Source organism: Emydura macquarii, unplaced genomic scaffold, assembly GCF_026122565.2.
Source record: "Emydura macquarii macquarii isolate MOO-44397 ecotype Brisbane River unplaced genomic scaffold, CSIRO-AGI_Emac_v2 contig_3080, whole genome shotgun sequence".
NCBI classification, from domain to species: Eukaryota; Metazoa; Chordata; order Testudines; family Chelidae; genus Emydura; species Emydura macquarii.
This window is the reverse complement of record NW_027133217.1, coordinates 5,515,002-5,541,410: the sequence shown is the minus strand read 5'-3', so window position 1 is coordinate 5,541,410 and position 26,409 is coordinate 5,515,002. Positions and strand designations below refer to the sequence as shown.

The window sequence follows — 26,409 nt, the reverse complement described above, 5'->3', positions numbered from 1 at the left end:
TGGCTAAATTCCAGGACGGTTATTTTGGGAGAGGCATGCAGGTTGACTCTGCCAACTCTGAAACAAAATCAGAGCTCTCTCTGTTGCCAATTCTTTATCGCGGCGATTCTTTGGAAGAGCCAGAGTGTCCGTAGTTCCTCAGGCAGGCATTTACCCAGCACAGTAGGCAGTGTGACATTTCTAGCTGGCTAGCTATGATTTACACTGCTGGAATCTTAAAAGCTTCAAGGACAAAGGCATGGATTGCACCTATAAGGAGCCTAGATCCTGAGGTGCATGTTGCACCATTCCAAAGTATGTCGCCCTGTTGGGACATTTGCGTCATGATATTGGGGGGCCTCATTGCAGCACCAGGAAGTCAAGCTAGTGGGCATATGGTATCTCTATATGCCAGGCTGGCATTGCACATCCTGCGTGCCAGTGCCGTTGTCCAACTGGTGGCCCATGGGCCTGATCTGGCCTGTGGGACAATTCCATCTGGTCCTCTTGTCCTCTGGTCCATTTTGTAGAACAGACCTCGGCTCAGACCTCACGCACTCCATCCATGAAAAGTCGGGCTGCTACGGTGGCCACTCAGACATTCCTGGAATACCGGACATCCCGTTACTTCCTGCCCTCCTCAGCATGATCTCACATGCATGCCTCATGGGGGATGCCATTTCGAAGAGCACACCATGCCGCCCCTGCCTGCATGACCTTCTGTGCACGACATGTGTGAGGGAGGGTGACCAGATGTCCCGATTTTATAGGGACAGTCCTGATATTCAGGGCTTTTTCTTATATAGATGCCTGTTACTCCCCACCTCCTGACTCGATTTTTCACACTTGCTATCTCATTCCCTAGTGTGAGGTCCCATTGGCAGGGACAGAGTGGCACACTCTCTTTATGAGGTTCCCTGTTCGATACTGGATGAAAACCACATCTGGTTTCATCTCAGTACCGGATGGGGGACAAAACACCCAAAAAAAGGCCTGTCCTGTTGATAACCAGATGAAGGCCTCTCTCCACAACACATTTTGGACCACTTAAGGCTTGCGAGTTGTTGCATGCCTTGCTAAAATTAACATGGCCCCCCACCACATACCGGCCATGATGGTCATGACAGCGCTGTGATATTTTCAGCACCGTGTCACGGGGTCACGATTGTGACAGACATTGCAATCACAGTCGGTATCTTTGGGGGCCATATTGTATTTTACATTGAAAGCAAGAAGACATCAAAAAGCCACTATATTGGGATGGACCAGGCAGTATGAGCTGTATTATCTTCATCTCCCTTTCTATCAATACGGGTAATGTGCATTTGTGTGTTCTTGGAATGACTAAAGGGAATTTAATGCAAAATCCTAAGCCTGTCTATAAAATTTGACTGTCGGGGCAGGGCAAGGGACTGGTTTTACCTGTTTTCCAGAGACCAAGAGACAAAGAGATGGCTTTGGGTATAGAAGATTGAGTTTCAACAGGCTCAAGGGCTTAATTTTGATTCAGTGACGGGACAGCATCTTCTGTCCAAAGGGAGGCCGCAACCCTTGCTGAAAAGTTGGAAGGGACATTGGTCGACTGCTCTCCCCATGTGAGAGACAGGCAATTCCTGGTACATTTAGTGAGCATTTACATCCTTGTATTGTTTTTATATGTTTTCTCTGTGGTGCTTTTGCCCTAAGAATAAATGTACTTTCCTTTGGAAGAGCTGTGTGGTCACCGGTAGAAACACTGTCATCTTCAGAGAGAAAGCAAAGCACAGGTGCTGGGTTATAGGTAGACTGGCTGGCTGGGGGTATCCCAGTATGTGGCAGGAACACCTGGTCAGAAAGAAATGGGACACGGGCCCCTGCCCGGACACAGGTAATGGTTAGAGGCCTGAGACCAGACTGGACACGATTGGAGATTTAGGGTTGCCCGGTTTGGTTGGACGTATTCTTGGAGGTTTCATCACATGACATAATCTTGAAATAAAGATTAATCTTTCATTCCTGGAACTTCCAGGACAATCTAGAAGGGTTGGCAACCCTAGTTGGAGTGGACCATGGAAAGGGAACACAGGTGTAGTTACCCTGAAACCGTGACAATGATGTTTGTGTTGCCTTGTTGTGAGCTATGCAGTTACTACTTCAGGTTCATCGTGGTGTGACTGTGACATCCCAGGACAGAAATGCTGTGCTATAAAGCAGAGGTTCTCAACTTTATCTACAAGGGACCCAAAAGCTACCAGTGATTCCTTGCTGCGACCCGCCCACTCCCACAATCCTCTGTAGATGCAAAGCACTATCAGACAGGAGCTGTGGGAAAACAACATGGCTGGTTCTGGTGCTGCCTGGGGCTCTGCCCAAGTGTCTTTTCTATGTGACTGAGGGGACCATCTTTAGGGTCAGAGGGTACTTTGGACTCTGTAACCCAATCAGTCCTGGACCTCTGTTATTTGACTCTACAGAAATTCTGAGTCAGCCAGAATTCGGCCTTAGAGTCCCATCTATGGCGCAATCCTTGCAACGGACCAAGTACCCAGTCCAGCCCTTTATGGTCTCCTTTAAGCAGCTGGCACACACCACATTTTGCTTCCCCTGCGATTTATCCAAGGGTGGTTTTAATTTTTCATAATACTTCGCTGGTTAAGACCATCTGAACAAACATCTGCTGCAAGACTTGTGGGGAGGACTGGGGGAGGAAAGGAGGTGAGCCAGCCTTCAGTACGCGGTCAGAGGATCCAAGATCATGTTGCTAACGGGGAACAGTTGATCTAAAACGTTTTACATTTCTGGTGCTGGACGTTGTCAAAAACTGTCTCAGTTCTCCAAATCAGCCCTAATTCTCCCCCTGATGCCTCAGAATTCCCATTGCTATGGAAAAGAAGGGGGCATGTTCTCAATAAAAGAAAGGGGCTATCACCTTACAGACTAAAGCCTCCTGCCAAATAGGTTTAGCATTTAAAAGAACAAGAGCCACCCCCATCCCTGAAGTCTCTTTTGAAAAAATACGCTAGCAAGGAGGAGGCTGGGAATGGCAGGCCCGTGTCAAGCTGGGTTCTTGCTCATCCGTCAGGGTGGATCTCAGGGACTAAAGCATCGATCGTGAAGGAGAGACCAGGGCAAGAACCGAGTGCTCCGTGTTCCTCTTGGGTTGGCCGCCCTGGAGAAGCAGCTGTTGATCACTGGAGACTCGTGTTCCCCGTGGGCCGCCAGGCTTAGCCCTTAACACACGGAGGACGGGTGGACTTGTCCTCCGGCTGCGGCAGACTAGAGATTAGAGCGGGTGGGGAATTTTTCGTTTATTCCCTTGGAGAGTGTCAATTTGTCAAAGGTTTCCCAGGTGCAGGAGGGAACGGCTGGCTTGCCCCATTACAGCCATGGGGTTAGGGCCTTCAGCTGAGCTGTGGGAAGCCCGGGTTCAGGCTCCTGCCCTGAGTCAGGGAAAGCATGCTGACCTCTGAGCTAGTGACGATACCTGGCTGGGGCTCTGGCTGAGGTGTCACGAACACTTTCAACAGGGTTGGGTTCGTTCCGATGTGGTAACAAAACCGAAGGTTGCTGTGTTGACATTTTCCAGAGGGTGGAATTTTTGTTTGGTGGAGAGCCGGGCTGGAGATGGGTCCACCCCAAAACTCTGCACCTGAGCAGACCTGCTGCGGGCCCTTCTCTCAGCAAGGCCAGTCAACGAGTCAGTTCCTAGGCCCTGCCGCAGCACTGCTCTTCTCCTTCGTCCTCGCCACAAACCCTGGGAGACACAGCTTCTCACACGGGAGGTAGGGAGCTTCATGCTTCCTCCTCCCCTGAGAGCACAGCTCCCTTCATGGAGCGATGCTGAGACCCCTGCCAGTGTTTCCCCCATCCCAGCTGGCCTGTGCTCCCTGGGAAGACAGCCTCCACGCTGAAGAAGGAGAGGGGGCAGAGAGCACAGCCTGGAAGGGAGAGGTTCCTGGCATGGCAGAGCCCATCCAGATTTATTCCAGGCTAAAGCCCTGACCTCCCAGCAACCTGAAACCCTCCCTTCTTCACAGCACAGCGCCCCTGAGTGGTTGCCCCCAAAACACTTAGGGAATTTGGTCCAGATCCTCAAAGGTATTTAGGCTTCTAACTCCCAAAGGCATCTGAGGATCTGGGCTTTAGTATTTACCAGGACCATGAGTGTAAGTGCTGGAATAACAAGACATACAATGGTGAGGCATCACCTACCATGTTATGTGGACAGAGAGAACCAGAAAACCCAGTTAATGGAGACAGATCTCAGATGAACTGCTTATGCCCCAGGAGAGGAAGAATGGTTCAAAATTACAGTGCAGAGCTAAGAGACGAGGGTTTTATTCCTAGTTCTGTCCGTGCCTGGGGCAAGTCATTCTGCATGGGCTACCGTGAGTCATCTAAACTTTGCGGGGATCTCTGGGGATTATCTACACTCCACAATGACTACAGAAGATGTGACTGGTGATAATCGGGACAGGTACTTAATCCAAACAACAGGCCATCTACTGGGCTATCCCAGTGAAGCAACTCCTATGATATCGTGTTCCGGCCAAGGCCTATACTTTTAGCAAGCCCGGGAATTCCTAGGACCCAGAGGGGGTCCCTGTTTACCATCCAGAACATGTGTGGGAGGAGAGCAGGGGGATTCAATGGCTGGGAAAGAGGGAGAATGGGCTGGGGACTTGTCGGAGGAGGCAGTAGTGGGTGAGTTGCTCAGTAAAGGGGGAATTCAGAGCAGCACAGCTGTGGGAGGGTTTGGAGTGGGTTCAGCAGGTGGAAAGGAGCATTTGGGGCCCCTGTGGATTGGTAGGAAGGGTAAAGAGATCACTGAACAGACAACAATACTCGTCCTTAATACCCAAGGGCAGCCTGAGTATCTATCTAATCTATCCATCCATCCATCCCCATACTCATCTCTATATCTACCCCTTACACACCATCTATCTATCTATCTATCTATCTATCTATCTATCTATCTATCTATCTATCTATCCACCTCCCCTGACTACACACATCTCAGTCTCTTTCTCTCCAACTTCTCTTGTATGGATTATATGATGGAGAACCTCAACGGGGTATTCACAGAGCAGGAAGAATTTCAAGAAGTAGATGGTATCAGAGACTGCTGACTCAGGGATAATAATAAAGGGGTGGGCCTGGGCCCTGCAGGATTTTGCGTACAATGGAAGAGCTCATGGATTTGTGGGTCTTGCTGCCCAGCATGATGTGTGTTAATAGCTTGAAAAAGGATGTAGTGGAAAAAATCTTGCAGGGCACAAATGTTACCTCACCACCATAAGACAGACCTGGATGGGTGTCTGGTCCTCTTTCCATCCTCAGCATTTCCATAAATTGGGCTCCTGTGAAAAAGTATCTTCCTTTTTCCAACCCAGCCCCTGCCCCAGTTAGTTAAGAACCTGCCGTAGAAGAGAAACACGTGGTTTCCGTTTTGGGGACTCCTTGCGTGCGTTGTCTAAATGCTTCCCTTCTGACTCTTGAACGAAAGCCGATGTGTAAAACACATCTTCCTGGCCTCCTTAGAGGTTTTTAAGGCCTGGCTTGACAAAGCCCTGGCTGGGATGATTTAGTTGGGGTTGGGCCTGCTTTGAGCAGGGGCTTTGACTAGTTGACCTCTTGAGGTCCCTTCCAACCCTACTCTTCTAGGATTCTATCATTCTGTGACACTGAGCTATTTTAGGCTGTGGAATAATCTCCCAAGGGGAGTGCAGGAAACCCCGTCAGTTGGGATATTGAAAATGGGCAAAACTGGATATTGGATAAAACGCGCTCTAGGGAATAATCCTGCATGGGCCTAGGAATGGACTTGATGGTCTGATTGGCTTCTGTTCATCTCTAACCCACTCTGATTCTGTGATAAAATATTTCTATGCCATTGCTTAGGAAATTGGACAATATCTCATAGTAGAGGCTGGTTTACTAATAGTGTTTAATAAGGGGACCACATCCCCTCCTGTAACCAGAGATGCTCCAATGAAGTCGATAGAGCTATGACAATTGACACCAGTTAAGGATCAGGTGCACAACCTTCAAATCATTGTGAACACGAATGAAAACTCACAACAATGCTGCTTTACAGGGAAGGAAAATGAGGCAAGAGGACGTGTGAGAGATTTGCACCAGCCCACGCAATGAATCAGCACCCAAACCAGAATAAGAGCCGCGGATTTCCCACACACACACACAGATCTGGATCACTAATGCTCCCCAACGATCCCCATGAGGTGCCCCAAATTTCAAAGCAATCTGAGTAACCATTGAGATTTTAGAGCACTTATAAGAATTGAGTTTAAAGCATATGCAATGGTGGGAATGGAAACGCTCTAGCCATTTCTCTGCATTGGTGCATGCATAATGTAAAAACTTTTCATTTTCTTAAACACTGTTCTCAGTGTGGATTCCTCAAAGACATAGTGGGTACCATGCACTATCTTGATTAAAACTCCACAGACTGAGACCATTTTGAAGTGCATCACAGCAATAGTTTGATCTTTAGCTTGGGGTGCTGAGGAAGAATCACCTACAAACTCTTTTTTAAAATGGCTAATGTTTTCGGGGCTTATATCTCTGGAACCTCTGCCTCCAATGGCTCCAAATTTGAGTCACTAACCCTATCCTGCACCCTTCCTAGGCACACCAAATTTCAAAGAAATCTGACTAACTTAGGTAGATATTAGAGGATTTAGGAAGGTTGATCAGTTCTTAATTTCTAAAGAAAGAGGTACCAGGGCCTAAACAATACTGATGATGTCTTCCACACAGTTTGACCTCACACACACAGTATACATGAGGCCACAACCCATGGGGATTAATTGTGATAGGTGTTGTACAAACATATAATCAATAGCTGTCCTTGCCCCCAAAGAACTCAAAGATACACTGGCTGGCAGGGCAAACACCAGTGAAAGCTGAACGCTTTACAAATAGCAGTGTAATGCTGAGACAATCACCTCGGTTCACTTGCAAGTAATAGTGGGTGTAAAATATTGGCCTTGGGAAAGAGGAGTTACCTTGCTAATAATCCCTAGATCTTTCTATCACTTTTCATCAGTAGATCTCAGGGTGCTTTACAGACGAGGTCAGTATCATTATCCCCATTTCACAGATGGGGAAACTGAGGCAAAGAGCGGTGGCTAGTGAAATCATGTTCTCAGCCCCTAGCTTTGAGCATTGTGGGCTGGATTTTCTGCTCTGACTGAGTCATTTAAATAAGTGGCCAGATTTTCAAATGTTGAAGATCAGAGTGGAAATGGGACATGTTTTCAATTAAAAAAACCAAACGATCCTTGACCAAAAATGGAGCAGAGAAAGGTGCTGGGTTGACACTGGCAGGGCTGTATTTTCCTCACCATATTTCACATTGGCCCTTTCTACACTGAAGATTTGCATAGGCCCATAGGAAACGCAGACTGGATCAGACCAGGAGTCCACCAAGCCAACAGTGGCCGGCACCATCCGTCAGAGATTTCAATCACTGAGGTGCATCAGCAGAGGGGCTAATCTATGGCTTTTTTTGTTGCTCTCTTTCAGCTTGAATTCACGGAAGACCAGATTGAAGGTGAGGAGGATTTGCATCTCTTACTGGCTGATTGGGGTTGGTGGAATGAACACCGGCTCTGAAGCTTATAATTCACTTAACAAAGAGGATGCTTAATTAACAGCTTGGTTTTGCTCTTTGCTTGTTGGTAGCTGGAGTGGTGTCAACTGAGATCGGGGCCCCATTGTGCTAGGTGCTGTACGAACACATAGAAAGAGACAATCCCTGCCCCTTGTGGGATAAATAGACAAAATGGACAACAGGTACAGGAGAACAGAGGGACAAACGACTGGCCCAAGATCACCCAGCAGGACAGAGCTGGGAATAGAACCTCACTATCTCAAGTTCCCAGCCAGTGCCTTAGTCTCTGAAGACTCTGTCATATCACCCCAGCTTCCCAGCATGATTCTGACCCTATAATGCCAGCTGGCCAGCTGGGGTAATTCCATAACAACAGAGAAATGTTCTGACCAGGCCACGTTCTCTCTAAGGGCAGGGGCATGGACCCTAACGGTGAGAGAACACACCAACGTGCCGATAAAGCACATCACAACTGTGGCTTTTTCTGGGTTTAAGCAAAATAGGGTTGTCCCTGATTTCCGGCCTGGGTCTGGACCCTCGGCTGGTGTAAACCGAGGTAGTTTCATTGATTCCAGCTAGTGTTAGTGATTTCAGTGTGGCCCCTGGTGTTTCTTTGGGCTTGTCTACACAAGCCTTTGCCGGCATAGCTGTGCCTGCAGAGCCCCCTAGTGGAGATGCAATAGAAGCCAGCCAACAGAATTCTGCTGCTGGCATAGCTACACCCCTTCCCCGCATGGCATTAGCACCCCAGTGGCATGGATTTATAAATTACAAGGCCAGGGAGGACCGTTGTGATCACGTTAGTCTGATCTCCTGTACAACACAGGCCGTGGAACTTCCCCAAGATAATTCCTTAATTAGATCGTTTAGGAAAACATCCAATCTGGATTTTAAAATAGTCAGTGATTGAGAGTCCACCAGGACCCTTGGTAAATTGTTTCAGTGGTTAATTACTTTCACCGTTAAACATTTACGTCTTACTTCCGGTTTGAATTGGTCTAGTTTCAACTTCCAGTCATTGGATTGTGTTAGCCCTGTCTCTGCTAGACTGAATGTTTATTCCCCACGTAGATACTTATCGACTGTAATCAAGTTCTCCCTTTTCCTTCACTTTGTGGAGGTAAATGGAGTCCCTTGAGGCTATCACTATCAGGCGTGTGTTTCCGCCTTTCGTCGTTCTCGTGGCTCGTCTCTGAACCCTCTCCAATTAATCAACAACCTTCTTGAATTGTGGGCCCCAGAACTGGAAACCATACTCCAGCAGCAGTTGCACCCGTGTCAAATACAGATGGAGAATAACCTCTCCATTCTTACCTGAGATTAGCCTGTGAATGCATCCCTGGATCGCCCCCTTTGGGGCACAGTGGGTATATCTACGCTGCAGACAATTGTCGACGTGTCTCTCTCCTCCATTTCTCTTCCATACTTTGACAGCTCATTTTGTTTGGGTCCAGATCCTTCCTTCCCAAAGAGTCCCCTGGCTGTGTGTGTTTACAATGTCTGTCACTTGGGGGTCCTGCTACATTCTGGGGAGAGCAATGGTCCATGTCAGCAGCAATTCACAACTTCCCTGCACCCCGGGCCAGCTCAACCGCTCCAGCCTCTTAAGAGGAGAGGCAGAGCCAAATGCCACCAGTTCCCCCCCCCCATCCTCCTTGTTCTGGGCAAGGACTAAACGGGTGCGTAGCACCTTCTGACCACTCTGCTGCTGGACCGAAGATCTGGGCAGACCCTGCAGGGGTGCAAGGGAGACTCTGAGTCCTTGGGCAAGTCACCATCTAGCCCGTAAACCAGTTGTAAAGCAGGGGTGAGGTGCAATCTGCAGAAGCAGTCACTGATGGCACTTAGCCATATGGTTGGCCTGGTGACGCTGGGTCACATCGAGATGCTGCGGAGGGGACCGGAGACTTTCTGCACAGATGTTCCTTCAGAATAGTAAGTGGGGGGGAGGGTAGCTTCATCGTTTGTTCCTTCGGAGGGAGTGTATCTCCTATCTCCCCCCCCACACACACACCTGGATGACCATGACTTGTCTGCCACACCGTGACCAATCCCGAGAGCAGTGGGTGCTGTCCGGTGTTCTCTGCTCAGTGTCCCAATCTGGTTCCCTTCGTTTGACCCTGTGACCCCCACGTCCGCTCCTTTTTTCATTAGTTGTCCCATGCACTTAGTTGTGTCCTGGGTCCAGTGACTCCTCCCCTTCAGGGGGAGGGGCCTTTAGCAGTGCCCGCCCACTTCCCAGATCACAAATAGTACCAATCCTTTCTTTCTTATATGTTTTGAACGTCTCCTCCTCGGTCTCAAGGCACTTGTGCCCGGATCCCTGTATGTCCTGTTCTCATTGTGCCGGCCATGGAGCCATGCTGCACAATCCACTGAGGGGCAGGGCCCTCTAACTGACTCCTTGATGAAATTAAGACACATTCCCAAATGGCTCTGCAGGGCTGGCAAAGGGCTGAAAATCACACATCGTTCGTATTACAGACATGCAAAACACATTTATTGCATTAAGGGCAACATAAGCTCCCAGACAAGAAAGAATAAAATTACCCGATCTAACCATAAGTCCTTTCTTTTAAAAAAAACCCGACCAAACCCAGCCCTTCTTTGCTTTTGAAAACTTTTCCCTGAGCTAAATTTGGATTTAATCTGTTGCAGCTACATAATGGAACACAGGACATTTCTTTTATTTTAATTTATTTCATCTGAAGGAAAATATTGAGTTCAATTTCCTAGCCGTCCTCCCCAGTCCCAGAAACTGACGTACACAGTGCAAATGCCACATGCTGCAGCCGGCTGCCTTTCGTGTGATTTGTTGAGACATAATTAATGCTGTGTGGTTGAAAGTCTGATGGGGTTCTGAACAGGTTTTCCAATGCTTGAAAGGCAGAGCTGACAAACTGGTTAGAAGTACGGGTGAAAACTCCTCCACGGCCATCGGACCGCAGGTTGATTAAAGGGAGGGAGGGTTTCTTGCTTTGGAGGGTTTTTCTGAATCTATTTTTCTGGATTCACGGCTCTTGTCTTGAGCCTGTGAGGTTGGAGATACAGATTCTGTTCCCTGTTGCACCGCTGATGTATTGGGCGGCCTTGAGACAGTCGCTTCACTGCCCTGTGCCTCGGTTTCCCTTCTGACAATAATAGGTCATTTTCAGAAAAATGACTAGTGATCCCGAGTGCGTCTGTTTCTGGGGCCCAGACTGCGTGGCTTGACATGCAGCACCACTGTGCTCCGGATGTGATGCTGAACTGAAGCGTGTCCCGGACAGCTTTCCACAAAGGGTAAGGGAAAAGCCCCATGTCATCTCACTGAACACAGCTGCTAGCATCCAAGGCTGCATGTGAGCAATTGCGGGGCTCGCAGGGCCAGATTCTGAGCTGCAAGCCAGCCCCCTTGCACCATTTCAGTGACACAAAAGCATTGGAAAGCAGCTGGATCTCCCCTAAAAGAAGAATTCCACCCGGGGGGTTGGGAGGAATCCCTCGCTGGCTCCTATACTCTGTCTCCTCCTCCCAGCCCAATGTCCCTTAGTATAGGGGATATGTAGAGGAAGTTAGAGGAGAGTGTATGGCTGGAGTACTGCTGTATTCTGCAGAGCCTCTGGAGACCACAGATAGATGGTGTATTTTGGAGCAGGTCTGAGGCTGCTCTAAAATGCAGCAGGCCCAGGGCTGGTGTAGACCATCCCTGGAATCAGGGAGCCACACCCATCTCCTTTGCATCCTCCACCCTCCCCCAGCAGATGCACCCACCAGCTACCAGGCAGAGCAGAGAATCCATGTCTGCCATATTATCAAGTGACAGTCTCACAGCAGGACCCACAGGAGGGACCCCGTCATCAGCCCATGGGGCCACGAAGCACCACACACCTCTCTGGCCTGGCATCAGCCACTGAGGGGTGTGCTGCGAGTAGGAAAACCCGGACAGGAATGCAAAATCCCAGCCCATGCCAACTCCACTCTGCGCTCCCGACACTTCTGCATGATGCAGCGTGGACACTGCAGACGTGCTGTCGGTCGAAGCACCGGGCTGCGAAGGCATCCTCTACCGAACGAGCTGAAAAATACCACCCACCCCTCCAGTCCTTGGCAGAATTCCTTCCTCACCCTCCTGCTCCAGGGTTAATCTCCTGACCCTCATTGTGGGCTGGAGCCAGCAGCCCCTGAAGTCACTGTCAGCGCGTGTCTTTCCATTCATTTCAATGAGCTTTGGATCAAGCCCTGTTCTTCTTTCCCTGCTGCCTTCTGAGCCCAACCTGGGCGTTTCACCAGAGGAGATGCCTGGCTCCTTTGCTTACGGAATCATCTGCAGCGAGAAACTGACGAGAACCACCTTGTCTCTGATTCTGCAGCAGGCAGAGGGAGATGGAGGGGAGGCGTTCTAGCCTCCTGCATTACTGCTGCTCATCCTGCTACTCTAGGGAAAGGAGAGGCCAGAGGGACAGGCTGAGGAAGAGCCACAAAACGAAGAGTGCTGAGGAAGGAGGAGAAATACAGAGAGGGGGGAAAAGGAGAGAGGCCAGTCCCGTTGCTCTTTGGCCCAGTCAGTCTAAACAAGCTGGATAGATCATGGTTACTTCAGCAATGTCTTCTAGAGCGTGTTCGGATGGAAGTTCCCGAATCACAGCATCGCCGAGGGGACCCATGGAATCAGAGCCCAGCTGCCTTCCCACAACGCAACAGCCCTTTCCTCCTCGCCTGCCCCCGAACAATGCACGGCAGCATCAGCCCAGCGTCTGCGGTGCAACCCAAAGCCACAGCTCTGTGAGCGCTACCGAAGGAGCCAGGCTGAGATCAAGGCTCCTGCTGACGAGGGCTTTCGGATGGTTAATGACAGGCCAAACGAGGGAGAAACACTGAGAGCAAAACCCCGCGTGTTTGTTCAGCTGCAGCCAGGTCAGAGCAGCCACTTTCACCTTCATCCCATCGTGATATAAGGGCCATAATCTTCAGGCTTGTTTGCAGCAAATGAAGTGATGATAACCAAGCAGGCTACGGAGAACCTCATCTCTGGGAGCAAAGGGTGGAGGGAAACAGAATAAATGCTCTGTGGCTGGTGTGAAATCTGAATAGGCTTCCATACTGGTGTCAGTCTATTTCCACATCTGCTTTACAGAGGCAGCGATTTATTTCACGCCAGGCCGTGCGAGAAAAGGGCATTTTGCTTTATATCTCAAAGGCGGTGGGTGCATTTTCAAGAGGACGGGATGTCTTCGTGGTCAGAGCAGAGAAGGAGCCAACCATCAAAGTGCAGGAGCTTTCGCCAAGCCTCGCCTATGGTTCTTATTCCTAGACAAGCAGCCGTTAGCCTCCTGCGCTGTCCCTGATCTAGTTCAATGACTCTGGGCGTGTCACTGTGGGTGAAGAGGTGGGCTGGTAGCCACCCCACCTCCAGCAGTCAGCAGGTTTCAAATCTGGTACCTTCAGCATGGACTTCCACCATTAGAACAGGAGGAGTAACTCCTGTCGCTGGCAGCAATAGCAGGCTGTTATCCTCCGTATGGCACATCCATTGGAGGGGGACAGAACACACTTTATAAGGATATCACAGGATCCCACCACCCTCCAGTGAGTGGCCTCCATGCGTAGAACCGACTGCTGCTTACACCGAGGGGAGTTTGCCATTAGCCTGTGCGACGGGTGCGGGAAGTGCTGGGTTCGATCCGCACTGTCAGCCTACGGCGCCTGTATGGATGCAGCCCTGGTTTGTGGTACATGAGCCGCTGGAGAGCCACAAAATGAACCGTTTGGTAAGCCAAGCAGAGGCAGGTGGGGATGGTAGGGGAGAGATGAGTCCAGGAATGGACTGTTCTCTAGTGAAGTGGCCTGCTTCTTGGGAGACTGCAGAGCCACTGATCCAGTGTAAAGTCAGTGGGCCAGATTCTCATTTACGCCATTCTGGCAGTGAAAAGGGTAATTTACATCCCCTTCAAGGTCCCTTCACAATGCTGAAGTGTGTAAAGGGGCCTTTGGGTGACCCAGGGCCGATGAGCTAACAGTCAGTGAACAGACCTAGAAAGATCCTCTAACCCTCCTGTCCATGCCCCAGATCCAGGTTCCAGCTCGGATCGCTTGTGGAGACCCTCCACCTTAGCGCACCGACAAACACGGTCATCAGAAACGCACCTCGGCTCAGAAGAAGTAAACGCTGCCTAAGAATTGTTTTTACTCCCACCTCGCACCCCCTTAGTCCATCATCCAGCGGGCACTTCCCGTCACAGCCTCCTCCTGGTTCCATCGCCCCTCCACCTCGCCGCACGCTCTGGACTACGGCTCGGTGGGTGAGCCCCTACCTCGCACTGGTGAGCAATTATTCATGAGCGGTCTCCCTGGAGTCAATGTTCACCCACCTTTAGGCTCCTGTTCCGCCAGAGGATGCAGAGCTCAGGGCAGGAGTCACTGGCTGAGGTTCTCTGGTCTGACTCCAGGCCAGGACGATCACAATGGTCCGTCTAGCCTTAAAAGCGATACATCTCTGAATCTGGCCCTAAGTGCTTCTGTTATTCCTCTGCTGTCTGCCTTTCTCTCCCCAGTCTGCATCTCATGGGAGTCTGGCTAGAGTAGATTTCCTTATTCCTGCCTGGATCCTGGGTCATTTATTTATTCATTAGTTTTGCTTTCAGAACTCTGCTCACTTTTCCTCGCTCATTCGCTATCCCTTCTCTCCTTTATTTCCATTTCTTCATTCTTTCCATCAACTGCTCCCTGAAGCTCTCTCTCTGTCAGTCCCTTTGCCTCCCTTCCTCCTCCTCTCTTGTTTTCTCCTCCTGTATCTCTCTGCTTCTTTCTACCCCCTGCTCATCTCTTCCACAGCTTCTTTCTGCATCCCTCTTTTCCTTCCCAGATTATTTGCACTCTCTCTCTCTCTTTCTCTCTCTCTCTCTCTCCTGGACATTGCCCCTATTGACAGGCCAAGACACCAGATCCCCCCTGGGAATGATTTGCTACCGCATGTGGCTATTCTTATGGTGTCCTTGCTGATGGCTGGGCGGAGAACACCATGCTGTGTGGTATTCAAATGCGCTCCCTTTGCAGGGGTTCTCTTGGGACCCAGGGCAGCAGGGAAATCCACCTGTCCATGTAGGAGGCTTACCCTCTCATCATGCTGTGTAAGCACCGAGAAAGCTTAAGGGCATGTCTGAACTTGATTTGAAACTGGGCCTTTTGCAGCGTCTTGCAATAGGACATGATGCGCCATCATCGCCGACAGCTCCCATGGTTTCTTTATCCTAATGAAAGTGTGCTCTAACCAGAGCCCAGGCCTATGCCTTGGGAGATCACTTGCGTCCGTAACGAGCATCCCTTCTTCGGAGCTCAATGGCACCCAAACCAGTGAAACTGGTGCGTCCATTCCCTCCTTTGCACTGGAATGGGTTACCTAGGGAGGGGGTGGAATCTCCATCCTTATCAAGGCCCAGCTTGACAAAGCCCTGGCTGGGATGATTTAGTCGGGGTTGGTCCTGCTTTGATTGGGGGTTGGACTAGATACCTCCTGAGGTCCCTTCCAACTCTCATCTTCTATGATTCTCGGATTCTATTTACATTAGCCGTTAGACACTGGCAGGCTCAGTGAATATATTATTAGGACTAATTGCTATCTACGTTCTCAGCTTGCACAGCTAATATTCTTCTCCTCCATTCAGCCAGTAAGGCATCTAGGCCCAATACATGCACATTGCAAACGCCGGTTCGTTCCGTTCCCAGCCCATCCAGGAGAACGTGTGACGAGGGGCATATTACTGCCGGATGACTCCTCGCTGCGCCATTCATTCCCCTTTGCAATGAGAGATTTGTGTGAAGCTGACCACGGCTCCGAGGCTATGTATGTATCCCGACACTACGAGGTCCTCACATTGAGAGTGAAGCAAGGTCCGTGCAGGGACAGCGAAACAGGAAGTTGGACAGCTTGAGTCTTGCAAAGTTGCCTCCCCATCGCAAAGAATTCCACAGCAGATAACTTCTATCATTCTTGAAAAGGTTTCGTGGAGGTTAAGTGAACAGATGTTTTAACCCGTGAAGTTATTCTCTGATTTGCAAGCTGTCCCGACAGCAGCTAGAGCAGCCTAGGGGCTTCTTTAGGTTATGACAACTGCTTGTGATCTCTACGAGACCGTACGCCAGCTGTGAATTGTAGTGGCAGAGAGTGCACCTCTGTCCTGCATGCCCACTGCCTGCTCTTACCCGTCCCTGTCACACGCCCTATGCTGTAAGGGTGACCTATTGGTATAGGAAGTGGCTACCACTGGCTTTATATCAGATGAGAATATCCTTCCACAGGGGGAATTCTCAACTTGGCAGCTACAGCCAAATTCTAGCACCTTTGCACTAGTCAGCTACTTCTTTGTACTGCTTGGAATCTAGCACCTTAACTTTTAAGGCCTACAAGACTTTCTGATTCCCAGGACTTTCAGATCGCACCACCGATCCTCCACGTCCTACCTTTGCTTCATCGGACCGTCAAGAGGAAAGCTTCCTATCTGGTCATTTACAATGTCATTGTACATCTCTGGTAGTCAATTGTTCTCACTATATGTTTCCCCTAGGTTGAGTTCTTTCAGTCATTATGTTCAATGGGCTTTTATCTGACCAAGGACTGTACCAGTAGGCCATTAAGTTAGCCTCCCTTTACAGACAATACCTCTTGAAGGAGCTGTATTATAATTAGTCGCCTCAAGTGCCAGATGTAGGGTTCACCATGGACAGGCCCCCAAAAGTCTTGGGGGTTGATCCCTAGACTGGCTGTGTGTGTCAAGTGACCATCCACTGGATGATAACAGCCTACACATGCTACCAGCTAGTAGAGATGCTCCTTTAACCCAGGTGGAATAGGGCTGTGCTGAAGCTCCTGAGATGTAAAACCCCACTGACGACTCACAGAGGGGATTGTTACCCAAGCAATTAACATCCAGAGCTGCTATCGAGGAGAGGCTGCGGGAACTAGGCTTGTTTAGTCTGCAGAAGAGAAGAATGAGGGGGGATTTGATAGTGGCCTTTAACTACTTGGAAGGGGGTTCCAGGGAGGATGGAGCTAGGCTGTTCTCAGTGGTGGCAGATGACAGAACAAGGATCAATGGTCTCAAGTTGCAGTGGAGGAGGTCTAGGTTGGATATTAGGAAAACATTTTTCCCTAGGAGGGTGGTGAAGCTCTAGAATGAGTTACCTAGGGAGGTGGTGGAATCTCCATCCTTAGAGGTTTTTAAGGCCTGGCTTGAAAAAGCCCTGGATGGTATGATTTAGTTGGGGTTGATCCTGCTTTGAGCAGGGGTTGGACTAGACGACCTCCTGAGGTCCCTTCCATCCCTAATCTTCCATGACTCTAGGATTCTATATTGACGTCAAGGCGAGTTCTGTGCCATGGACAGCACGCTCAGTGGTCTGCATAGCTCTCAAGGTCCAGCTTTCCCATGAGCTTTCCTGTGCTTCCTCTGAGCCGGAAATACCACAAAAGCCGTTTGATCTGTTTAATTCCATTCCCGGCTGGAGGCGGGAAGTGTAGTGGAGGAGGAATGCAAACATAGCAGAAAACCACAAATGCTAATCAGCTTTCCCCCCCCCTCCCCAAATTGCAAAACAAAAGGTTCACGGTCAAGTTGAATGAAAGTTTTGGGGGAAGGTTCAGGTTGACTATAACTTTATCTGAACTAGGGCCCTATAAATCTCTCTCTCTCTCTCTCTCTCTTTGTGTCTCCCAGAATTTAAGGAAGCCTTCTCGCTCTTCGACAGAACTCCTAAATCTGAGATGAAAATCACATATGCGCAGTGTGGAGACGTTCTGCGGGCTCTGGGGCAGAATCCAACCCAAGCCGAGGTCCTCAAAGTCCTTGGCAGACCCAAACCAGAAGGTCAGTGATCCTCTTTCTGTTTGTTTGGAATGAGAGCTCTCCGGGAGTAAATTGGCAGGCCAAACCGATCATGTCTTCTCCTGTGGTGGAATGATTGACTGAGGTTAACATAACATCCTGGAGCAACCTCCTCTATGGCGCCAAGTGAGTCAGGGGCAATGAGAGGAGTTAATCATGTGGTTAAGGCCCTCGAATGGAATCTGGAGGCTCTGAGTTCAGTTCCCAACCCTCCTACGTATCCCCTGGGCAAGTCGCTTAGGGCTGAATGCGCAAAAGGAATTAGGCATTGTAGTGCTGAGCGTCACAATGACTAACTTTTAGGCGCCTGGAAAGAACACTGTGATTCTTAAAGCCTGAGCGAGGCCCCCTACGCTCCTATACAGTGGCTGGAGAGAGATAGGCACCTTACACTGCAATTCACAAAAGCCACCCTGCTATGCAGGGAGCCGCCTAAGCCAGCCCCTGGGAGATGCTGGCCAGAGGGGTATGTCCCCTCTATAGAGATAGGCACTTAAATTCTGGCTGCAGGGAGGCGCCTAGCTCTGCTTGTGATTCAGAAGCCGAGACCCCTCTTTGGAGTTGGATGCCTTAGGCCATTTTAGCAAGAAGCCGGAGGGAGAAGAGGCCTTCCCTCACAATTTTTTGTCTGTGGGGTGAGGGTGCTCACCTGGGGTGCAGGAGACCCCTGGTTCAAGTCTCCCTTCGTTTGGGGCAGAAAAGCTGTTGCACTGTTGAGAAATAATTAAGGACCCCGCTGGAGCAGGAGAACTGGATGTTGGATCTCCCCCATCCTGGACGTGCTCTAAGCAGCAGGTTATAAAGTCACTCCTCTGTGTGTGTGCTCTCCCGCTCCGTGTGTCTCAAAGAGTCATCAGCAGGGGAGATGGAGGGAGCCCCACATGAGAACACCCCATTGCCCAATGGTTAGAGCACTCACCTTGTTCAGATCCCTTCTCCCAAGGTGAGTGCCCTGACCATTGGGCTAAACGTTAGGAGGGAAGAACTATTGCCCTTCTCCTCCTCCCTGCTCCCGGCTGTTTTGGGGGCTCGCCGGCAGCCTCTGAGCCTGCCTACTGGATTTGGTCCCTCAGGTGGGTCAGGTGGCTGAATGTCCATTTTCCGCCAGTTTGTGAATCACTCAGGCGGGAGACAGGCACCGGGACACCCACCAGGAGGCAGCCAAGTGCCTGTCCAAAGGCAGAAACGTAGGTGACGGGGGAACCCTTCCAGCAAATGTTGAGGCGCCAAGAGAATTTAGGTGCCTATTAGGGTTTCAGCATTGCAGTGTGTTCCCATAACTGGGACTAAGGCACCGAAAACAGGGACTTGGGCGCCTAACTCCTTTTGTGCATTCAGCCCTCAACCCTTAATCTCTCTGTGCCTCAATTCCCCCTCTCTGTAATAGGGATCATGGTACTGCCCTACCGCACAGGATTGCTTCCAGGATAAAATTCATTCACCTTTAGCAGGTGCTCAAATAGTCTAAGGGCTAAATGAGCCGACAGATAGACTGGAACACAGGACATTCCTTGCTCTAAAAAAACAGTGTTTTTAATCTTTGGCTCTTTAATGTTGGGTTTTAAGGTCTCTTCTGAAAGCCTTCCACACGCAGTGTCTCTGCTCAGAGCAATGCAGGGCTCAGACTCCCATACCCACATCTCTGGTCTAGCCCTGCGGGCCTGGCTACTCTGTCCGCCATTTGCATTTACACTAATTGGAAGGGAAGTCTTTCAGCACTGGGAGAATCAGGCCCTTGTTGATAACTCTGATAAGTCAAGATTTGGCAAATTTGGCCGAAGACAGAAGGGTAGAGTTCAGGGCTATCCCAGACAGAGCTTTACCATACATGGACCTTGCTCCTTATCTCCATGGAGGAGGCACAGACTCATAGACATTAGAGATGGAAGAGGCCCATTAGATAACCAGTCCCTTTCCTGCCTGCTCCCCAAGGTTTTATCCAGTCTAGTTTTAAACATGTCTATGCTACGGGGCTGCCACTATTGCCCGGCTGCCCTTGGAAGACAGCCGTGCAGAAACATTGATTCCATTGCCAGGGCCGTGTTCCAGATTTTCATTTTCATTTGCTCAGTTTTGTTTACTTAATCCTAACTAATAAGCACTGATTAACCCTAAACAATTGTTCCCCTATTTGATGTTCACATAGTTCAAATGTTTGCAAATGCTATCTGTCCATCCACATACGTATCCATGTCTCCTTCCCAATACAAACTCATCTATCCATCCATCCATCACCATACATGTTCATCCATGCATCCACCCTCATTCTTATCCATCGATCTATTCATCACATCTATCCATCCAACCATCCCCATTCATACTCATCCACCTGTCTATACCCATCTATGCATCCTCATTATTACTCATCCATCCATCCATCTGAGAGACAAGGTGAGTGAGGTAATATCTTTTATTGGACCAACTTCTGTTGAAGGTAAAAGATATCACCTCACCCACCTTGTCTCTCTAATATCCTGGGACCAACATGGCTACAACACTGCAAATATCCATCTACCTACTATTCAGCATACATCTCTATCTTTCTCTCTGTACTTTCCATGACCCTGTGATCCTGCCCTTCTGTTTAGTTGACTGTTTGCCAAGCTCCCTCACACACACATCTTGCAAGGTGTCGTGCACCTTCGGAATGAACCTCAGACCCTCAGTTCCCACAGAATTCATTGCATCTTTCTTTTGAATCTGTGTCCTTGCAGAAATGCAAAACAAAATGATTGACTTCGAGACCTTCCTGCCCATGCTCCAGCACATCTCCAAGACCAAAGACACTGGTACCTATGAGGACTTCGTGGAGGGCCTGCGGGTGTTTGACAAAGAAGGGAACGGAACTGTCATGGGTGCTGAGCTCCGCCATGTTTTGGCTACTCTGGGTAAGGAGAAGCTCTTTTCATATCATTTCAACTTGGAGGTCTTTTCCCCACAGCTAATAATATACTGGCCAGGTCACCATGCGATGCTGCTCTTTACTGGACAGAAAGAAAGGTCCACTCAAGCATCTGTGATGATTATATCACTCTCTAGTGCCTGGTCAGCTAAGGATGATTCTCTTTCAGCACAGGTTTTCTTTATCTCTGAGTTCTCTCTTTCTGTTAATTTACATGGCCAAGGAATTGTCCAGCTCTGGAAGACACTTCCTTTATAAACTGTGAAAAACTCAGCTGTGTCTTCATTGTTTTTCTTTACATGCACAGACTTATGAGGAAGACGTTAAGTTTATAGCTCAGACCACTTGATGGATTGCCCTTTCCCAATGAGTAATTTATCCAATTTGAAATGTAAGTCCCATGGTGCACCATGATCAGGGACTCCCATGATGTACTACCTTGGCTTTGCATAGGTCTATTATGGGAGACGTAGTCTGGCCAGGGCGCCCAGCCTAGGGTAGAGAATGGGAGCATGAGGCAACCGAACTACAGCTCGGATGAGGTACTTCAGCAGTGTCAAATAAAAATTGTTCAGTGTTTAGCTGAAAGATTTGGATGTCTGAAGTTTAAGAAAAAAGAATCAAAATTTTCATTGGAAAAGAGCCCCCCTGTTCCGACCAGCTCTGCTCAACACTTCACATGCACCCAACTCAAAGTGCTGAACATTTGGGCCTGCTGATTTTAGTGCCCAAATGGGAGTTGAGCTCTTTTGCAAATTTGGCCCCCCAACATATCTAATTCTTTACCTGTGTTGCTAATAACTATATTGTAGCTGAGGCGATAGTGTTCAGATCTGGTTCTGGGCAGGATTCAGCATGATGTAGGATTCAGATTCAAGGCTGTGGATCTGATTCTGTCCTGTGACTTCAATGGGAGTTGCACGTTTGTAGTGGAAACCATTATTATTATTATTATTATTATTATTTCCATTTACATTAGGGTAATACTAAAAGGTTCCAATCAGGATTAGGTCCCTGTTGATCCAGGCACTGCGCAAACATAGTCACAATTCCTGTTAGGAAAGGCTTACAATCTAATAAAACAAACAGCAAAGGTCAGGGGATGGGGAAACAACATACAAGCAAATGAATATGGTGAAGGATTGGCCCAGCTTTGTCAGTTACATGCATTTTTTATCTAATCGGGGGTAGTGGGAGAGAAAAGGGAAAGAAAAGAAGAGGATGAGGAATAGTCACAGCTTACCACTTGCCTACCCATGGTCCTGAGTCTGGGTTTTGCAGGCGTCATGGCAGAGGTGAGTTTGGGAGGAGAATTTGGCTCCAGAATAGGGTTAAGGGGCTGATGCATTGCAAGTTGCTGAACATCTCTCGCGATCAGCAATTTCTCAGTAGTTTTGGCCACTTTCTAAAAAGACCGAGCAAATAAGTCCCCTTCTATACCGAGATCTGACCTGGACCAAAACCGTCAGGGATGGATTCTATCTGGTGGATTCAGAGATGAGCCGCAATTTGTCATTGGACAAATCCATTTAATTCCATTTCAGGCCCATCTCTACTAACGACGCATGAGACGATTAAAGTGGAGAGAATTTTAAATGTCTAATTTCCTTTTCACTGTTTCTGCTGTTTGTTTACTTTGGGAACCAAATTCAGGGACGGGGCAAGTGGACCCAATACCACTGAGGTCAGGGGAACTGCATCTGTTGAAAGCATCTTGGGCAAAGAAACAAGAAGATGTCACTTCTTTTGCTAGACATTTCGCCTTTTTGGTTCTCCTGCCTCGGCACAACACTGTAATGCCTTGCTCTCAAGCCCCTGTAGGGAATATTTCAATCCAAAGGAAAATCATTGAGTTAGCAAAAAAGTCATTACATTTTTATTCAGATTAAGACTTCTAAATAATGGTCGAGAGTCCCCACTGGTGTAAATCTGGCTTCACTGGAATGACATAGATTTCCACCAGCTGGCCCAAGACGCCCAATATCAGTCCTTGAAAACTGGATTCACACAGCAGTGAAGCTAGTCCAATATGTTTTATTTTAAACCCCATCTACATTTTTGGCTAAAGCTACCTGACAATTTCACTTTCCAACTAAAAAGATATTGACACTGACAATTTGAAATCTACCCACGTATCTTGTTACTGATTAGCAGATCTGAAGTGGATTTTTGCATGTATTTAGTTCTATATTTCGGGGGGGGGGGGGACCCCTTTTTAATTCACCGTTAAGCAGTTAATAGAAAACCTACTGAATGTGACTTCACCTCCATGGATACTTTAATTGAAACATACTTTCCTGGCAGCCACACAGTGTGCTCAATAAGGCCCTTAACCAAACTTCATGAAAGTCACTTGCATTGACTTTAAAGAACTTTTGAGCAGGGCCAAATCTTCAACCAGTGAAAACTGGTGTAGCTTCCTTATGGAGCACCACCAGTTTATACCAGCAGAAGATTTGGCCCATTCTGCACTCCACTGATGTTTGATGGGCAGACATGTAGCCGCTCTGTCGGCGTCAGAATTTGGAGCTTCATTGCAAAAGGTATGCTAACCAGGGTAAAATTGTTAGATTGCTCATCGGGGGTCAGCTCCAGATAATTATTATTAGGACTGCTCCTATAGTATTGTTTTAAAGGTCCTAATAAAAATCGGGGCCCCATTCACACAATAAGAGACAGTCCCTGCCCCAAAGAGCTTATAGTCTAAATAGACTAGACAGACATAGGGTGGGAGAAGAAACAGAGGCCCGAAGACAGGAAGGAGCTGCCCTCCCCATATGACTAGTTCGTGAGCCTGACTCTGCTCTCATTTACTCCAGTGTTGAAATCCAGATTAGCCCAATTCAGTTGTGATTTGGCCATCATGAAGAATTCAGATTTCAAAGCAGACACCGCTCCGGTTTTCAGCTTCAAATGGGAAGCGCCAAGGTGCAGGAAAACAGACAGGGAGATAAGAGGATGAGACAGGAATGGGATAAGAGGCAGAGCATGGCAGCCTGGCAGGGCAGAGCAGTGTGACTGGGAGCTAAGGAATGTGCTAAATGGTCAGCTCAAATTGTGGTCACTTGGGCAGGAAAGTTCAAACCTAAGCACGGGGCAGGAGAGATTGTGCAGGTTCCACAGCACTGGTGGAAGGTGAGGGGGGATGGTGCCCAGCCGAGACCACCCACAATGCCAGGGAGAACTCCCATCCACTGATGGGGGCAATGGGACCCACGCTCCAGCCTCCTGCTGAGCGGTCAGGGGTGGGACGAGGAGCAGCCTGTGAAGAAATTGTAGCAGGGATTGGCCAGACACTGATGATGTCATCTGAATGCTTCCTACAGGTTTGACTCTGGGCATTTTCTCCCCTATGATAATTGGCTGCTGACGCCAACTCTGCCTCACAATCTCTTCACTTCAGCCTCACTCCACCTGCCCTTTCACTCTCCCCTCCTCCCTCTTCTGCCCTGTCCTGCCCTCCTTCTTTAACTCTTCTCCCTCCCTTTGTCTTTCTGTTATCTGACGCCCCTCCTAACAGAACCAAATCCAAAGGGAAAACTGTGGCACTAACATGACTTTTGCCAGCCATCACATGTTATCACCCTGCTTGTTTGTTATATTCTTTGCCCGCCACCCTGAGTCTGTCTTGCTTATTTACACTGCAAGACTGTCTCTTACTCTTTGTACAGCGCCGAGCACAACAGAGCCACATTCTTAGGTTGTTCCTAGGCATGACCCATAAAAATATTAATCACGGTGCTGCTAGACTGAAGGATTCAAAAATCATGAGATCAGCTTAAAAACATGAGATTTTTAAAAATAAACGAGGTTCTTCTTATTCATCTTCTGGTCTCAGAGCAATTCGGTTAATTTAGGTCATGTTCTCAAAGCTTTTCTCCACAACTAGAATCTCATTTTTTTTAATAAAAATTTTACAAAAAAATATTTTTTTTTTACAAAAAAATGAGAGCTGAGATTCTCCATTAATCACAGGACTCCAGGAGTTGGGGCTTTGGGAAAACTATTACAATACTCACGATAAAATTACCAGAATTGTAATTGTAATCATAATTAGTACTATCTAAATTAAATTCCTTCTATAAATTAGTCTCTATTAATTCTCTAGATGACTCCAGGTTTTGCCCCCAAGAGCACCATTTCAATCAATAGATGTTGTTCCAGTGTTTTCAGTGGGAGTAGAAGCAGGCCCTAACAGAACGGAGATCCTGGGTTATATCTTGAATCCCTCCTGGATCTAAAACTCAAAGCTAAACTGCAATGACTTCACTATACGTTTTGCTTGTGTGACAACTTAGGAAAAAGGTATCTAGGAGTCTAAATCCCATCAATTTTAATTGATTCCATTAATTTCAATGTGATTTAGGTGCCTAAACACATTAAAAATCTGGGCCTATGGGCTTTAATGTTTTGCCCCTAAAGTATAGTTATACTTAGAAAAGGGATAATGTGAAAACGATATTGTGAGGATTTCATATTTTTTCACAGTCGCTGGCTTTTAGATCAGATTTCCTCCGTTTACAAGCCCTAAAGTGGATTTTTAACAGCATTGCAAAATCAAGTGGGGATAACTCTCTCTCTTTCCCTCTGTTCTTATGTAGCATCCATCACCAGAACACCTGAGCACTTCTCAAGTATTAAAACTGCATATTAACAAGCCCTTATTTAATCTGGGTGCTTTTTGCTACTTTGATCTTCAGTGTGAAATGAAGAAGATATGGGAGGTAGCACAGAATTTGGTTCTCAAAGTTTGAGTTTTGTACGCCAAGTCAGCAGCTATGACTTGAAGACAGACAGACAGATAGCCGCTAAGACGCGTAAGACGGTGCTGTTATCATATAGGTAGTTTTTGGATGGTGACCACTATCCAAGTGATGGTTCGGACACTCTTAAATACTGAGCAGGAATTTGTTTTTTCTGTCCAGGTGAGAGGTTGACTGAAGAAGAGGTTGATAAGCTCATGGCTGGCCAGGAAGATGCCAATGGTTGTATCAACTATGAAGGTATGAGGTGGTTAGGGTTGGATCAATTTCACAAGGCTTGGAGGTCTGGTTTCAATCAGCCTGTGAAAGTTTGGCTCAAAGATGGGCCTGAACCACAAAGCTCTGATTTGGATCTGAAGTTTCAGGGCCATGATCCAGTTGAAGCCCATTGTCCACAGTGAGGTTCCTTGCACCTTCTGCAGAAGAAGCTAGTGCTGGCCACTCCAATACTGGGCTAGACAGATCATTAGAACATACCGTATATATTATCTTAAGGAGCTGTACAGAACTTATCACCATGGCACCTGGCGGCTTATTTGCAAAGCTAGATTGCATTAATTATATAAAACGACGCGAGGGGAATGGAACTGAATAACAAAAGTGCTGAACTGATGTGTCATCATGTTCCTGAAATTAAGGGAACAGATGCTAAATGATCTTCTCTTTCTATTCATTCCAGCTTTCGTGAAGCACATCATGACCAACTGAACTCTAGGTGAGCCTCTTCCTTCTTCACCCCTCAAGCCTATCATTTTTCAGTTCCCTCTGTGGTTTTACAATCTCCTCCTCATCTTGCGGGCGTGGGGTCACATGTAGCTGGAATTCAGCCTCTTTCTCCAAAGTTTCCAAAGCCATTGTCTAAGATGCCCCGGATAATGAGGAGAATCACCTGACCAATTACCCCTCCCTCCACTGTGAGCTGATATCTATTGTTCAGTTGGTATAATGGGGATATTTATCTCCTTCAGATCATATTCAAGAGGCCATGAGGCAAATACTGTTTTGAATGGTCACTATGAAATCTGAAGCTATGTGTCTTTTCAGTTTGTCCAGGGATGATATTTCCATCTCTGTTCTGGAAAACGGCACTTTTGGGCGTGAAGGTATTGCCAAGATGAAATTTTTCAGGGCTAGATTTTCAGTTCCTGAACTGATAAGTTTACAGCACAAGAGGTTGGAAGCAATTTATCCCCATTACACTGATCGGTGATTTGTCTGATCACCCACCCTGCCAATTTTGGGGGTATAAAATTTTGGCTTATCTTAATTTTGGCTTATCTCTTGCTAGTT

General features: G+C 48.0%; 1 protein-coding gene across 1 annotated transcript in view; it reads left to right on the top strand.

The window, feature by feature from the left end:
* MYL3 (myosin light chain 3) overlaps positions 1-26,409 on the top strand; it is a 46,421-nt gene that overhangs the window by 16,771 nt on the left and 3,241 nt on the right. The window contains exons 2-6 of the mRNA XM_067530432.1: positions 7,507-7,534; positions 17,287-17,436; positions 20,169-20,342; positions 25,282-25,359; positions 25,799-25,834. Coding sequence (XP_067386533.1) covers positions 7,507-7,534; positions 17,287-17,436; positions 20,169-20,342; positions 25,282-25,359; positions 25,799-25,827 — 459 coding nt within the window. The 3' untranslated portion in view covers positions 25,828-25,834. The remainder of the gene's footprint in view (positions 1-7,506; positions 7,535-17,286; positions 17,437-20,168; positions 20,343-25,281; positions 25,360-25,798; positions 25,835-26,409) is intronic.